Raw genomic sequence first — 17,240 nt, 5'->3', positions numbered from 1 at the left:
ACAAGTAAAATGTGAAATAATCAGCAGCTTGTTTTTATTTAAATATTTATTTCCCATAATAAGTTCAACAGGGTAGATGTACTTCAGGAACATGAGACTTTTTCAGATAAATAAAGGCAAATATTGCAAACTACACAAAAGGCAGCCGCTAAAGCGTTTAAGTTTCAAAATAGAACAAACGAAACAGACTAAATTGTCAATTCCACTTAGAAACAAAATATTAATTCTAAAAAATAAATCTTAGTTTGTTTTACAGAAGAACAGACAAAACTGACTAACTTTTGTCAATATCAAATAAACTGAGAACTAAAAGGAAATTCTCAATCTCTCCTTGTTGTATAGCTTAGCTTTTCAAACAGTTTTAACAGTTACTTTAGTCTAACAAAAGCCGAATGACGAATTAGCGCTTCCAGTCAGAGACTGAGGCTACGTCCACACGTACACGGGTGTTTTTGAAAACGGAGATTTTCCGTTTTCGTTTTAAAAAATAATCCCGTCCACACATAAAGGCAGAAATGAAGGAAAACGCTGCTATGAACATGCCAAAGCAGCAGGTGGAGCTAGATTCCTAACCGTGCAGAAATGTTGGCCAATCAGAAGTCTAGAAGCCTCGGTGGGAAAAAGTAAACAAAGCTGCGGCATAGAAGCAGAACCGAGTCGTATGTGTGGACGGACAGTAACTGTGTGTATGTAAGCATTTAAACACTGCAGAGAGTAGAATTAACAGTATTGTAGAAATTCATTTCACCGAAACAATAACGTGGCGCACAGTGTGACGCATGCACCAGTTTATTGTATTTCCAGACTTGCTTTCGGCACAATTTACAGTGCACGCTACTCTGTTTTTGTCAGACTTGAAATAGCCGAAATACCTTCACACTACGGAACTTCTATGGCTCTTCCGTTCGACAATCTCTCCGGCATTGGAACCATCATCTGGTTTTTCTTCGGTCACGCTCGGTTGAATTTTCTATTCGGCACACTCATTTCCTCCATTACGCGCTGGCTCCATTACCCGCTGGCTGCTTCCCAAACAAACACACGTGCGGCTTGGCACTTGTGCTGTACATAACAAGTCACGTGACGTGACGCTGCGGCTGTGATTGGTTCGGCTCTGCGCTACTTAATTTGGATTGGCTGACCTTTTTTTTTTTTATTTTTTTTAAAGAAGACAAGAGCGGCGAGGTCTATCGCGATAGCTTAATTTCTCTATCGAGTAAAAGTTATATCGCGATACATATCGTTATCGTTCTATCGCCCAGCTCTACGTTTAACGCACAGCCCGTAGCCGCTCTCTAAGGCCTTCTGTACTCACTGTTTGTTTACATTCATGGGAAGAGTCTCTGGATCCCGTCAATCGTCATCCATCCCGAGGGGAGGTCAGGCGCAAACTTCCCGGCCTGGTGGCAAGCCAAAAACACCAGGGCTTTACGTCAATCATCCCAGACGTTGCGGTGGCGTCCTCTCCCTCTCCTCGGTTGATGCAATGTGTTAGGCTCCGGCTCCGAAGGACCAAATAAATGTTGGGTCTGTGTTTCCACAAACCCCGCTAATTCTAGAGACTTATTCATCATGAAGAAAACAAGACAGTCGATCGATCCATTATTTGCACAAGGGAGGCCTCATCTGTGTCCAGCACGACAAAGAACCCCAAATGGTGGCCTCCTCTCGCTGCCTTTTATTGACAAACTTCAAACAATAGTTTACAAAGCACCTCCCCTTGCAACCCCCCTTTGGTTACAAGACAAGGACTGTATGTAAGTGTGTGTGTGTGTGTTATATAGCATCTACTTACATCATGGTAATGTTCAATTATTCAGTACAAAGGGAGTACACAACCCATTTTTCCCAGAGCTTCTTGAATTTCTCAAGCTCGAGTCTAAGGACAAAGGTAAGTCTTTCCATTCCAAAAATTTCTTCCACTATCCCACGCCATTGGGCCCGAGTTGGAGGGTCTGCCTTTAGCCATCTTCGGGTTATGGCCTTCCTGCAGCCAGCCAAAAGTATTTTCAATAAATAATTATCATTATGTGGGAGTGCCGTAGGCAATTTGCCAAGATACAACGTATCAAATGAATAGTCTATTCTAATCCCAATTATTTTGTTTATCTCAAGGGCCACCTCCCCCCAATATGGCTGGATCCCTGGGCAGGCCCAGAAGACATAAAAATGGTTTGCCATGGGGGTTCCACAACCTCTCCAACATAGGCCCTGGCTCTGTGAGCCTGTTTGCCGAGCTGTGAGTTTAGGAGTGTTAAAGAATCTCACTACATTCTTCCAACCAAACTCTCTTAAGGACCTTGAATTTGCAGTGGTAGCCTGAGACTCACATATTCCCCACCAGCTGTCCTCTGAAATTTGTGAGCCTGATTCCCTCTCCCATTTTTGCTTAATGTACAACGTAGAGTGATTTTTAGAGGCTTGTATACTACCGTATATTTTAGAGACCATCTTTTTAGAGTCCTTTCTCTTGTATGCCTCTTGAAAGATATGAATTAGGTTGTATTCGTTTTCATCTCTGAATAGTAACGTCTTGTTGTAATAGTCTCTAACCTGCAAGTATCTAAAGAAGTCATGCTTTGCCAGTCCGTATGTATCTGAGATGGTTTTATAGCTTTGGATTCCCCCATTTGTTGCTAGTGAACAAAAAGAAGTAATTCCTCTCAGAGTCCACTGTTTAAAGGTCCCATCCAGCCTGGCAGGCACAAACTCCGGGTCATAAGCTATCCAATTCAAGGTCCTAGCCTGTTTTTCTATTTGTAGTTTCCCCACTACCCTGAACCATAGTTTCAGGGTGAACCGGGTGAAATGGTTCAAATCTTTGTAAAATTTTTCAGCTTGGTTCTTATTTCCTAAAAGAGACTGTAATGGGAAGTCTAATTGTGTAATTTCCATATTTTTCCATTTAGCTTCATAGTTTGGGGAGCACCAGTTTACCAGGGGCTTCAGTTGTGCGGTGTAGTAGTAATCTTGTAAGCACGGCAAAGCTCGTACTGGACCCTTGGTCTTCTGCCGTTTCAGATGAACCGTGAGATCCATCTGTCCCACTCGTCAAATTGTTTTTGGGTTATCTCCAGGGGTAGTGACTGGAAGAGATAGAGAATTCGAGGCAGAACGTTCATTTTAATTATTTCTGTTCTATTACTCATATCCAAAGGGAGGAGAGACCACCGAGTTAGGTCAGATTTGATCTCTTTGTTGAGGGGGCAATAATTAATTTCATAGAGTCTAGACATGTCTTTCGTTAGGTTTACTCCCAAGTATTTTATTGTGGGAGAGTCCCATTTGAAGTTAAATTTCTTTACAGTTTCCGGTCGAGGTGTATAATTGAACGTAAGGGATTGAGTCTTTTGAATATTTAGTTTATAGCCAGAGTAGTGATTGTAGGCTTTTAGTAAGGTCATCAATTGGGACAAACTAGATTCAGGATTTGTAATAAAAAGAAGAACATCATCCGCAAACATACAAGTCTTGTGTTCTTCACCCCTGATCATTATTCCTTGTATTTCAGAGTTTTCTCTAATAGCCTGAGCCAGAGGCTCAATGTACAAGGCGAACAGGGACGGGCTCAAGGGACAGCCCTGGCGTGTCCCTCGCTTCAGAGTAATATTTTGAGACAGGTGTCCATTAATCCTGATCCTGGCTGTTGGGGAGTAATACAGTGCTTTGATACATTTAATGAAGCCATCTTTGAATCCGAATCTTGCTAGTACCCTAAATAGATATTCCCAACCCACCGAGTCGAATGCCTTTTCGGCATCTAGGCTGACCAACATTGCACTAATATTTCCTGATGTTATATGATCCATCACTTGTAGCGTTCTCCTCAGGTTGTCCTGAGTCTGTCTATTTGAAACAAAGCCTGTCTGATCTAAGTCTATCAGCTCCGGGATAATTGATTCCAGTCTCTTAGCTAGTATTGAAGCAAATAATTTATAGTCCACGTTAAGGATAGAAATTGGCCTATACGAGCTGCATTCTTTTTTATCTTTGCCGTCTTTTGGGATAATTGAGATAACTGCTTCTCTCCAAGATTGTGGGGCTACTCCTGTTCTTAGTGTATGATTAAAGCAATTAAGCAGCACTGGTGTTACTTGTGTCCTAAATGCTTTATACCATTCGGACGGATAACCGTCTGTACCTGGTGCCTTATTCGCCTTCAGTCTGGAAATGGCTTTATGCAGCTCTTCAGCAGTTATCTCTGCCATGAGTTTTTTATTTTGCAATTCTCCTATAGATGGTAGGTCTAATGAGTTTAGAAAGGCTTCCATCATTGTATTCTCTACTAGGGGAGGTTGGGTATATAGGTCTTTGTAATACTGTTCAAATGCCCGTTGGATATCCTCCAGTTTACTGCAAATAATTTGTGACTCAGGGTTCCTGATTTTATGAATTCTGTTCTTTTCCTGTTGTTTTCGCAGTCTCCACGACAGAAGCTTCAGCGCCCTAGGTCCCGTCTCATAATACTTTTGTTTTGTAAATTTGAGCTTTTTTTCGATTTCCTCGTCGTAAATGCTGTTTAAATCTTGTTTAATTTTGTTCATCCTCCACTCTGTTCTATCTGAAGCATTCACACAAGGCAAACTGCCAACCTCCTGGTACGACGCTTCCATAACTTTAATTGCAAAAAAGGGGAACGACAACTGAGTGTGCATCATACCGGCCGATTTCACTTCTGAACCTTGACTTTAAGATCCTAGCTAAAGCGCTGGCCCACAGGTTGGAAAGGGTCAATATCAGGGGTAATATTAATAATTGTTAATAACCTGCACACGCCGTCCAAGGACACTCCAGAATGTGTTCTTTCCCTCGATGCAGAAAAAGCATTTGACCGTGTAGAGTAGAACTATTTATTTGCTGTGCTGGAAAGATTTGGGTTCGGTCCCAACTTCATCTCATGGATCAAGTGCCCATACTTGTCCCCTGTTGCGTCTGTTTGCACTAATAGCCAGAAATCAAAACCATTCCCACTCAAACGTGGCACACGTCAGGACCGGCCCCTTAGCCCGTTGTTATTTGATCTAGCTACTGAACCTTTAGCAATGCTTTTTCGAAGCAGTAAACTTGTCCAGGGCATACAAAGAGGTCAAACTGAACAGTCTCTCTCTATGCTGACGATTTATTGCTTTTTATCTCAAATGCACATGCTTCCCTAACGTCTATATTGTCTCTACTCACGCGTTTCAGTCAAGTCTGTGGTTATAAATTAAATCTGTCCAAGAGCGAACTTTGTCTATCAAATGAAGAAGCATTTCCAATAGATTTGTCGGGTTTCCCCTTTAAAGTGGTCAAGGAGCAGTTCACCTACCTGGTATTACAATTACAAGAAAGTATAAACAACTTCTCAAAGCCGACTTTTTTACACTATTGAAGAATGTCAAACAAAGCCTTCAACAGTGGTCACCCCTGAACACAACTGTGGTCGGACGAATTAATTCAATTAAAATGAATATCCTTCCTAAATTCTTACACATCAAATCAAAATGTATTTATATAGCACATATTAAAACAACAGTGTTGACCATAGTGCTTCACAGTCAGTGAAAACACGAGACAATTAAAACAAACAATAAAACAGGACAACAAACAATAGGTAACAACACAATAAGCTAAAACAGCCAACGAGTTAGAATCAAAGGCCAAAGTAAAAAAAATACGTTTTAAGACGTGATTTAAACGACTGGATCGACTCGGCAGTACGAATATGAACAGGGAGGTTATTCCAGAGTCTGGGTGCCACGGTTGCAAAGGCCCGGTCACCTCTCGACTTCATTTGAGTCCTAGGTTGTGCAAGGAGCCTGTGATTGGACGATCTAAGTGCTCTGTTGGGATTGTGTAAGTGGAGGAGTTCAGAGAGATAGCTGGGCGCTAAATTATTCTGAATTTTAAAAGTGAACTAAAGAATTTTAAAATCTATGCGATATTTGACAGGGAGCCAATGTAATTTGGCTAAAATTGGGAGTTATGCGTTCATAGATTCTCGTACCTGTTAAAAGACGCGCAGCTGCATTTTGAATTAACTGAAGCCGGTAAAGAGAAGAGTGTTGGAGGCCCGAGTAGAGGGAGTTACAGTAGTCCAGTCTGGATGTGATAAATGCGTGGATAAGCTTTTCAAGGTCCTTTAAAGGAAGGAACGGCTTTGCTTTGGATATCTGACGCAACTGGCAAAAGCTGTTTTTACCACAGTGGAGACGTGTTTCTGAAGTTTAAAAGAGAGCCATCCAGGAACACTCAGAGGTTTCTTACAGTGAGCGAGAGATGGCTGGCGAGAGGGTCAAGGGCATCAGCTAACCGGTCTAGCAGAGTGTGACTACCAAAGACTATGATTTCGGTCTTATTTTCGCTCAATGTAAGAAAATTATGTGATAACCAGAACATTCAGAGGAGCCACCAGGGTCTTTAGAAACACGCTCTACTTCCTGCTTCACGCCTGAGGCTCTGCAGTGACGACCTCTGTTCTGCAGCTTTTAATGTCTAGTTTCAGCCTGAGTTTGTTCAGAGTCGTAGGACGCCATCAGCAGGAGCTGGAACACGTGAACTCGTCATTGGTGAAGTAAGAAAGGTAAAAATGCAAAGAGCCAAATGATGCCAGAAGAATCCGTGACGTGCAAGTCAGTGGCATCCAATCATAACTGTTGAATTTCACTCATTAAACTGGAGCTCCGCCTTCTTGGATGATCTGTTGGTACGGTAACCTCACAGCAGCCATATTATTGGTCAGGTGAAGCTAGCAGACAGCAAACATGGAAGTTTATGGGACTGACTCACTGCTGCCTCTGCTGGACATCAGAGGAACTGCAGCTGATGTAATGTTTTTGTTGTTCAGCCTCCTGCAGAAGCTCTGCCCCCCTCCAGACTGTCTCTGCCCTACAAAGTGATGAAGTCTTTGGACGGGGACATTTACAGAAACCTGGAGTTCGATGTGTGGCAGGACACCTGCAAAGGTAACGCAGGTTTAACTAATCCAGACCAGCGTCAGGATAAAGTAATGCTGGTGAACTGAAGCTGGACACTGTACAACTGACGGCTGTGTAATCTGATTACTTCCTGTGACGGTCTAATCTGATCACTGTGATAGAGATGCAGAAGACGGACTACATGGTGTTTGCAGGGAGGCGGTACTTCCTGGGAGACAAGTGTCAGGTAAGAAGACTGTATTGGGGCGATCGTGGCTCAAGAGTTGGGAGTTCGCCTTGTAATCGGAAGGTTGCTGGTTCGAGCCCTGGCTTGGACAGTCTCGGTCGTTGTGTCCTTGGGCGAGACACTTCACCCGTTGCCTACTGGTGATGGTCAGAGGGCCCGGTGGCGCCAGTGTCCGGCAGCCTCGCCTCTGTCAGTGCGCCCCAGGGTGGCTGTGGCTACATGTAGCTTGCCATCACCAGTGTGTGAATGTATGCGTGAATGGGTGGATGACTGGATATGTAAAGCGCTTTGGGGTCCTTAGGGACTAGGCCATTTACCATTTATTACTGAAAACTTTATAATGCGGATGTGAACAAGGTTCAGACACAGAGGTCAGAGTTCATTCACACCAAACCGCCTCAGGCTCTGACCTCACAGCCGGCAGGTTATCTAGATGCTACAGGATACAAAGGGAGAGTGCCCAGTGATGCTTAATAAGGCTGGCGCTGTTTATGACATGGTGAATTATTTTTTTTATTCTGATTTATGTTGATGTGCAGAGACGGACGTCCTCGTCAAAGCTCTGTCAACATTTTACATGACGAGAAAAAAAGGAACCGCTCTCTGACCTTTGACCTCACCTGCAATAAAATAATCCACCAGTGCATCTAGGCTCACTCTCCTTTACAAACTCTTGACACTTCCTGTATTCCTTTCAAATTAAAAGCTCTCAGCATTTCACTACACTGAACTTCACTTCTTAAAGAGGCTTTTATGCTGAAACATTTGGAGGAAGTAGTTTTGGAGAATGTAATTATCAAGCACGTAAACATCAAGGGGACTCTGGGTAGCGTGACCTCTGAGGCGTCTCGGTATGCGTGTTGTGAGTTTTTGGTGAGGTCACTACAGCGAGGGGTCAGAGGTCAAACTTTAATCAGCTGTTCAGACACTGAAAGCACTGAAAAACAGTTACTGTCTGTGGTTACTGTCTGTAACTCTTATGAATGAAGCTCCAAAAACATTTGTGGTACTATAAGATAGGTGGCATTTTGTTTTTGGCTCCACCCCCTAGCCACCATGTTTGTGACATCAGGAATGAAACTTGTTTCAGGTGCGTCTGGAGCCGAAGGGCAAGTACTACAACGCCTTCATCCAGGAAGTGGGAACGCACTCATCCGCCATCACGGTGTTCATCGAGAAACTGGGCAAGAAGTAACACACACACACGCACACACACGGCAGGATCACGTCCATCAGTGCCGCTGTGACATCACTCATGTGTCTTTCCTCACAGACACCTGGTCCCTCTGACGGACCTCAAACCCGTGAATCCGGTTCCCGTCTGGAATGTGGCTGCCCCCTCCAGGAAAGGAGACCTCGGTGCTTTTTTTTTTTCCCATCCACTCCCTGTTTTGTATTATCCTTTTCCTGTGTTACTCACCTGACTTCCTGTACGGTCTCTTCCTGTCTCTCCCTCAGACCCGGACTCTCGTGGTCAGCGGCGTCAGCGGCATCACCGCCATCGCTACTTCAGGAAATCTCGTGGGATGAAGGGAACAGAGCTGCTAATCCCACCTCCTCCTTCCTATGGAGGCCCCGCCCCCTCGAGTCTGCCACCTCGCTTCCAACCGGCGGGCCACCCCCGCCCACCCCCTCCTCCATCACCTGGAGCTATGACCTATAACCCCTATGCCCCCCCTCGCCATCACCATCCCCCCCCAGCCCGAACACCACGCTACGGAGCCTTAAGGTGAGACTTTACCTGAGATGCACCTGTGCAGTTTGACTCCATCACAGACACAAATGTTTTAAATGCACTTTTCTGAAGGTGGGACCCGCCCCCTTAGTTACCTGATCGATGTCAGTGGCTCTGACCATCAGTGAAAAATATCATGTTAATGAGGAGTGTGTGTGTGTGTGTATGTGTGTGTGTGTGTGTGTGTGCACGCGCGCAAATGTTTCTGGTCAGAAGCTCCACCCATTTCCTGAACCGTCACCTGATTGGTACTCAGCTGACCTATTACCATCCTGGTCGCAGGTATTATCAGGACTACGAGAGCTTCACCTTCAGGTCCCGGTAAACGCACGACACGCCAACACGCATGACACGGCAACACGCACGACACGCCAACATGCACGACACTGATGTAACCACCAGGAATGACCGGTCAGCTGATCTCTGAAGCAGCTCCTGTTTTTAAAATGAATCGAGTCATGTGACATGAGGTGCCGTAATCGCAGACAAAGTCACTCTGGCCTGAAAGAGGATGTGATGTCAGTCGGTGGGTTTTTATTTTCTCCTCCGTGGTTTTTTTCAGGCGCACTCGGCGTCAGCTGGCGGCGGCTCTGAACAAAGAGTGTCAGTTTGGTTTTCCCGAGGCGGTGGAGGAGCCGGCCGATCTGGACGCAGCCATCTCGTACTACCAGCTCGATGGCGCCAGCGACGGTGTCTTCCCTCCGCTGCCAGTGAGTATGTACTTGGAAAAATCCTCCGATGATGCGGCGCGTGTGTGCACGGAGCGCTGAGGCAGGTGGGAGGGGCCGTGTGCTTCACGTGGTTTATGGTAAACACGTTTAAATGATGGTTACTCAAAAACCAGATTCTACATTACTGAGGACAGGTGAGGTAAGCAGCGACATCACATCTTTAAGAGTGTCCCAGATATTTGTCCTCTGAGACGTCAGACTCCATTTTATTGTGTGTGAGCTGAGATGAGTAACTGAGGTTTTTTCCACTTCCACGTGACCATAGCTATCGCCCCCTCTAGGCCATTAACAAGAATGCAGTTTTAAACTCCTACAAACATGTCTATCTTTTATATACAGTCTTTTCTTGGTTGTTGCTGGCAGCCAATAGAAAGGGCCCTTGAGTGAGGCGGCTGATGATTGGTCACAGACTTGTTGTCGAAGAAGAAGAGTCAGGTGTAACATTTTCAGGTCACATTTTACCGTTTCCTATGCAGGGCCCCACTGTGGCTCCTCCCCCCTCCATTGGTGCCCCAGCCCCTCCCTCTGGCTCCTCCTATAGAGTTCAGAGAGGCTCTGGGCCCCTCTCCCCTGCCCCCCCACCCAGAAACACTCCCGTGTGCTCGTCAGAGGAGGAGCAGGAGGACATAAGCACAGTGGAGGACCAGGGTGAGGACGCCACTGCTCACTTCAGATTTTCACTTCCTTCCCCTTAGTAACCTTTCACAGTAAAGGTCTGAGAGGTTTTTACTGTGAAAACTCATCAGAAACTGACTTTAATTGTGTGTGTGTGTGTGTGTGTGTGTGTGTGTGTGTGCGTGCGTGCGTGCGTGCGTGTGTGTGTGTGCGCGCGCGTCCCATAAACTTTAATTGCAAAAAAGGGGAACGACAACTGAGTGTGCATCATACCGGCTGATTTCACTTCTGAACCTTGACTTTAAGATCCTAGCTAAAGCGCTGGCCCACAGGTTGGAAAGGGTCAATATCAACACAACAACACAATAAGCTAAAACAGCCAACGAGTTAGAATCAAAGGCCAAAGTAAAAAAATACGTTTTAAGACGTGATTTAAATGACTGGATCGACTCGGCAGTACGAATATGAACAGGGAGGTTATTCCAGAGTCTGGGTGCCACGGTTGCAAAGGCCCGGTCACCTCTCGACTTCATTTGAGTCCTAGGTTGTGCAAGGAGCCTGTGATTGGACGATCTAAGTGCTCTGTTGGGATTGTGTAAGTGGAGGAGTTCAGAGAGATAGCTGGGCGCTAAATTATTCTGAATTTTAAAAGTGAACTAAAGAATTTTAAAATCTATGTGATATTTGACAGGGAGCCAATGTAATTTGGCTAAAATTGGGAGTTATGCGTTCATAGATTCTCGTACCTGTTAAAAGACGCGCAGCTGCATTTTGAATTAACTGAAGCCGGTAAAGAGAAGAGTGTTGGAGGCCCGAGTAGAGGGAGTTACAGTAGTCCAGTCTGGATGTGATAAATGCGTGGATAAGCTTTTCAAGGTCCTTTAAAGGAAGGAACGGCTTTGCTTTGGATATCTGACGCAACTGGCAAAAGCTGTTTTTACCACAGTGGAGACGTGTTTCTGAAGTTTAAAAGAGAGCCATCCAGGAACACTCAGAGGTTTCTTACAGTGAGCGAGAGATGGCTGGCGAGAGGGCCAAGGGCATCAGCTAACCGGTCTAGCAGAGTGTGACTACCAAAGACTATGATTTCGGTCTTATTTTCGCTCAATGTAAGAAAATTATGTGATAACCAGAACATTCAGAGGAGCCACCAGGGTCTTTAGAAACACGCTCTACTTCCTGCTTCACGCCTGAGGCTCTGCAGTGACGACCTCTGTTCTGCAGCTTTTAATGTCTAGTTTCAGCCTGAGTTTGTTCAGAGTCGTAGGACGCCATCAGCAGGAGCTGGAACACGTGAACTCGTCATTGGTGAAGTAAGAAAGGTAAAAATGCAAAGAGCCAAATGATGCCAGAAGAATCCGTGACGTGCAAGTCAGTGGCATCCAATCATAACTGTTGAATTTCACTCATTAAACTGGAGCTCCGCCTTCTTGGATGATCTGTTGGTACGGTAACCTCACAGCAGCCATATTATTGGTCAGGTGAAGCTAGCAGACAGCAAACATGGAAGTTTATGGGACTGACTCACTGCTGCCTCTGCTGGACATCAGAGGAACTGCAGCTGATGTAATGTTTTTGTTGTTCAGCCTCCTGCAGAAGCTCTGCCCCCCTCCAGACTGTCTCTGCCCTACAAAGTGATGAAGTCTCTGGACGGGGACGTTTACAGAAACCTGGAGTTCGATGTGTGGCAGAGTGTGACTACCAAAGACTATGATTTCGGTCTTATTTTCGCTCAATGTAAGAAAATTATGTGATAACCAAATTTTAACTTCATGCAAACAGTTGAACAGAGGTTGCAAAGAAGCAGACACATCGGATTTCAGAGGTGAATAAATCTGGATATCATTGGCATAACGGTGAAAGGAGATGTTGTATTTTCTAAAAATTAATCCCAACATGTACAAAGAGAAAAGAGCAGGACCGAGCACGGACCCTCGAGGCACACCACAGTAAATAGGAGCAGAAGCCAAGGAGTGTTGCCCCATAGCAACAGAGAACGGCCTCTCTGAGAGGTAGGATTTAAACCAAGTTAAACCGTACCTTTGAGACCTACTTATTTCAATCTTTACCAGTCTTCATCCCCAAGTCTTTCTTTACAACTCTAGACTCTCCTGGAATCTCCTCTTATATTTGGAAGGGTAAACGACCTGGAGTAGTTAAGGTGCATTTACAGAAACCTAAGATTGAAGGGGGTCTGGCACTCCCCAACTTCCGTTTTTACTATTGGGCTGCCAACATTCGGTCCCTGACCTACTGGTTCCAGTCTGGGGAGGGTGTGGGCCCCACCAGCTGGCTGGCAATGGAATCAGGCTCAACTCAGGGAATTTCTCTTGCCTCCTTTCTGGGTTCTTCTCTTCCTTCATTCATTGACAACTTTACATCTAATCCAATAATTCGGCACTCCCTCAGGGTTTGGGCGCAGTTAAGGAGACATTTCAATCTTAATTATTTTTCACTTCAAAGCCCCATCCTTTCAAACCACCTATTCCTCCCCCAGCTTTGGACAACTTGTTCCAGGTCTGGTTTAGAGCAGGTATTATTTACTTTAAAGGTCTCTTTATATACAATAAACTATCATCATTCGATCAGCTGGCAGGAAAATACATCTTCCCAAAACTCACTTTTTTAGATATTTACAAAGCAGACATTTTTTGCAATCCCACCTCTCAAATTTTCCAGAAGCTCCAGCTGCCAACTTACTGGTCGAGCTCCTTAATTTGCAACTATCACGCAAAGCTGTAATGTCTCGCATCTATAATAAACTGTGCAGTGTAACCCCAGCTCCCATTCTCAAGTCCACATGGGAGAAGGAGTTGGGTGTATCTATGTCAGATGCCGTCTGGGACTCACTCCGTCTGGGACTCACTCCGTCTGGGACTCACTCCGTCTGGGACTCACTCCGTCTGGGACTCACTCTGCGCCCATCATTCCCTGTTACAATTCAAAGTAGTCCACAGAGCCCACTTATCTAAATCCAAACTAGCTAAGCTTTATCCCAGTTTAGACCCTCACTGTAACAGGTGCGGGTCTGATGATGCCAATCTAACCCACATGTTTTGGACCTGCCCTGGCAAATTTTTGGGAGGAGGTTTTCTGCACTTCGAACAAGGCTACCGGCCTGAAACTAGCTCTCAACCCCCTACATGCTCTCTGTGGTACAGCGGGAGAGGATGATTAGTATATTCCCAGAGCAAAGCGCAGGCTGCTGTCCTTTGGCTCCCTCTTGGCTAGGCGTGCCATTTTGATGAGGTGGAAGGCCGCTGCCCCGCCCTCCCATGTTCGGTGGCTTGCTGATCTCATGTCATGTCTCAGTCTGGAAAAGATCCACTGCTCCATCCAGAACCAAAAGGGCACATTCGATAAAATTTGGGGTCTCTTTCTGGAAAACGTCTCTAAACTTCAACTTACGGATGTTCCAGCTGACTAACGGATTTGCTTCTCCATAGTGGTCTGATGTCTGTCTGTGTTAACGGGAATGTGAAGCTCAGTGATGTTGCAGCTAACTTCTGTGTGGTTCTTGTGGACAGGGTTAGTTAATATCATAATCCCTCTGGCTTTGGTTATCTTGTTGTTTTTTTCTTTTCGTTGCTTGTTTGGTAAATAATAAGAGGAAAACAATGTTCTAACATGAGAAGTTCTGTTTTGTATTCATTATAAACAGTTTGTTGTCCGTCTTTTCTTTCTTTGTAAACTTTATCCATAAATACTCTATAAAAATATTTTGTATTAAAAAAGGGGGGAAAAAGAAAACGCTTGGCGGGTTCTGTCTGTACGAGCAGAATCGCTGTGACTGAAAACAAATTGAGATCTTTTGATCACAGAATCCTGATGTGCTGCCCCCTGTGGCTGCCTGCAGAGCTGCAGGTGTTCGCTCACTGCTGTGTGTGTGTGTGTGTGTGTGTGTGTGTGTGTGTGTGTGTCAGGTAGTGAAGCCGCTGTCAGTCATCTGCTCGTCTCCATCTTCCTCCTCACCCTCCTCTTCCTCATCACGGCTACCAGCAGCTGCTCACCTGCTGTCAGCCACACACGCGCAGACACGCTCAGGTAAGCAAACACTGCCCACCTCAGTTACTTCTCTCAGAGCTCTGCCCTGTTTAAGGCCTGAACCCGCTTTAATTGGCTCTGATTGGCTGCACCTCTAAAACAGGAAGTCTGAATATCAGGGGGAGGGACTTCTGTCACCTCTGAGAGCTTTAGCTGACACGAAGTCTGACAGTCTCATTGGTTCTCAGTAGGTTGCCATACACTAACACGTTTTCTGGTTCCAGTTGCCATGGCGATGCCAGCTGCTTCTTCCTGGTCGGTTAATGAGTTGGGTGAGCCGCTCTGCACTGTGGTAGCCCCGCCCCCTTATTCATATGACCCTAATGGAAGGGATTTACCAAGAGGTCAGAGGTCAAAAGCTTGTGTCTACAGTTTGTATCCATATGGATCAGTTTGATTTATGTGTGTGTGTGTGTGTGTGTGTGTGTGTGTGTGTGTGTGTGTGTGTGTGTGTGTGTGTGTGTGTGTGTGTGTAGACTGCAGAGTCCTCCAGTATTACTTCAATTTGGGCATCCAGGTAAGAGACACCTGAACAATAAACAGCAGTATTTGAAGCGGCGCTGACAGGTGAAGGTGAGACGCCTGAATGAACTCACGGAGCATCACAGAATGTTGATTCTGTTCTGGACGTTTTCAGTGGGAGAAACCTTTCGTTATCATCCAGGTGATCCTTCAGTCTCAGCTGACTGCAGGTTTCCGACCTATAAACAGGACATAATGACTGAAACTAGCTCAGCTCCTCCACTGGCAGATCTGTTTTAGCAGCAGAAGTCTGAGTGCACCTGAGTCACTTGCAGGTGTGGTAAACATCTTCCAAGGGCACTCTGATCACCTGGGTCCTGTGGAGGTCATGTGACTGGTGTTCCTCTCCTTTAACCTGTGGCTGCCGTTTCAAAGAGACACACGTTTCCTTCAGGTTCTTTGAATGTTTATAGATGATTCTGCAGGTGTTTCAGGTTCAGGTGATGACATGATGCTGTGAATTTGTCATGTGACCGTCATGTGACCATCTGTCTCCTCAGTGGTACCATCAGAGCTGCTGGAAGCAACAGCAGCAGCTGTATCCCGCCTCCTCACCTGAGACTGCCTACCCCTACCAGCCCTACACGCCCTACCTGGGCCAGGAGCCCCCTCTGCACGGTAAGAGTGATCGGTTCCAGCAGGTGGTGCTGCACTTCCTCCACCTGTATACAAAAGATGCAAGTTTCATCTTTTAGCTGAGCCTTCACTTCCGTAGCGAAGCCTTTCACAATAAAACAGTGCGATCAGGTAGGAGGCAACTGTGGGGAACACATGACTAACAGGAAGATGTGTGCAGTGATGTCATTACAGCATGGATGGTCCCTCAGGTGTTTTAATTTAAGCTCCACCCCCTTTACTGTGACTTGATCTGTCCCATCTTCCGTCCCCAGCTGCCTCCCAGCCATTCTCTGAGACTGGGCGGATCTCCCATCAGCCCGCCATCTCCTACCCAGAATCCTCCAGGTCTGCAGATGGACAGACAGAGGGACGCAACGGCGGTCAGTACTTTACCTTTACCTTTGGAGTGCACACGCTGCCAAAACAGGAAGTGTTTGTCAATAAGACAGTGTAGAAGTGCCGGAGGTCAGCAGGTCTGTTGGTGAAGCTTTACAGCTGCATAATGGTGAGAGTGGCGCAATGAGGAGGGAAGGGTGGCGTAAACCCTACACCATCCAGCTGTCACATTCCTGTACCCAATGACTACTGTATTGTTATTAAGGTGAAATTTGACCGGATGAACATAGCAAACAGGCGTGGCAACAGACAGGAAGTGCGGTGCAGTAATTCTGGAGTCAGATGAAGGCAGAAGCACAATGGGCCAATTGCAGGCGCTGTTAGTCATTGGTCAGGTCACATGATTAGTGTGCCTCCACATTAAAACCCAAATTTTCTGCATTATAAACGAATTTACTTTGAAAATAAAGGCATGTGGTTTGTCTCCTCAGGTGTCTCCATGGAAAGCTCCTCCTCCATCAGTCCTACTCCTCCAGGCTCCGCCCCCTCCTCTGCTCTCCTCTACCCAGATCAGTCGCCCCTCCCTCCTCTCCCACTGCTCCACCTGCCATATGAAGCTCCACCCCCAAGCACCTACCTGACTACAGCCCCTGCACCTCCTCTTCCACATCCCGCCCACCACCCTCACCACTCTTCCTACCACCCGTCCTCTGTCTACTGGGGGCCAATATCGACTGGAGGCCACGCCCCACGACTCTACTGCCCTGCCCCCAACCCTTCTCATGTTGTTGGATACATTGCTGCCCCGCCCCCTCACCACACAGACACACTCTACATCCCACCCACTATGTAACGTGCATATTAGCTCAAGGCTAAAACCCCTTTTGTTTTGAATTAGTGGTAACATTATTATGAACACTTTTCCTGCAGCAAGACTTTCAAAATTAAAGTTAGGATTTAAAGGTAAATATTGGCTGGATGTTAATGGATGTTGCTGTTGGTTAAAATTCATGTTGTGACAGCCAATATGAGGTGGTGGGTGTGACCAGTCCCTATTTGTGGAGGGATCTTTGTGTTGATGTTTTGTTTTTTGGGTTTTGGGTGAATAAAGTTTGTTTCACCAGCAGATGGCGTTTTTGCTTCATCACATGACTATTGTCCAGCTAACAGTCCCAAACATTAACTTCCTGTTTTTTATGCTTTGAGCAAACAGGAAGTAAAATAATAAAGCCAGAAAGGTGCGATTCTCCACAGGGCGTGAGAGACGGGGATCAGAGGGGAGTTACAGGTGATAGGTCGTCATCTCTGGCGAGGGGGCAGCGCCTCAGTGTGTCAGTTTGAGCTCTCAGGTAGAAAACTCTCACCTGTGCAGGTTAGGGGTGAGTGTGATTCATAGCAGCAGAAAATTTGAGAGCTTTGGAGGCTGACTCTGATTTTCTTAGTTTCCATGGAAACTAAAATCAATAAAGGCATTTTTTTCCATTACAGCTGCTGTG

At 45.8% G+C, this 17,240-nt stretch overlaps 1 protein-coding gene across 1 annotated transcript in view; it reads left to right on the top strand.

Annotated features, from left to right (window-relative positions):
• LOC113013699 (putative bifunctional UDP-N-acetylglucosamine transferase and deubiquitinase ALG13) overlaps positions 1-16,870 on the top strand; it is a 38,896-nt gene extending 22,026 nt beyond the window's left edge. The window contains exons 5-17 of the mRNA XM_026154833.1: positions 6,827-6,944; positions 7,079-7,143; positions 8,234-8,334; positions 8,417-8,502; positions 8,602-8,872; positions 9,092-9,199; positions 9,441-9,588; positions 14,148-14,268; positions 14,493-14,612; positions 14,745-14,785; positions 15,291-15,408; positions 15,681-15,788; positions 16,236-16,870. Coding sequence (XP_026010618.1) covers positions 6,827-6,944; positions 7,079-7,143; positions 8,234-8,334; positions 8,417-8,502; positions 8,602-8,872; positions 9,092-9,199; positions 9,441-9,588; positions 14,148-14,268; positions 14,493-14,612; positions 14,745-14,785; positions 15,291-15,408; positions 15,681-15,788; positions 16,236-16,597 — 1,767 coding nt within the window. The 3' untranslated portion in view covers positions 16,598-16,870. The remainder of the gene's footprint in view (positions 1-6,826; positions 6,945-7,078; positions 7,144-8,233; positions 8,335-8,416; positions 8,503-8,601; positions 8,873-9,091; positions 9,200-9,440; positions 9,589-14,147; positions 14,269-14,492; positions 14,613-14,744; positions 14,786-15,290; positions 15,409-15,680; positions 15,789-16,235) is intronic.
• The last annotated feature ends 370 nt before the right edge of the window (positions 16,871-17,240 follow it).

This window comes from Astatotilapia calliptera, chromosome 20, assembly GCF_900246225.1.
Source record: "Astatotilapia calliptera chromosome 20, fAstCal1.2, whole genome shotgun sequence".
Lineage (NCBI taxonomy): Eukaryota > Metazoa > Chordata > Actinopteri > Cichliformes > Cichlidae > Astatotilapia > Astatotilapia calliptera.
This window is presented reverse-complemented; position numbering and strand designations above follow the sequence as displayed.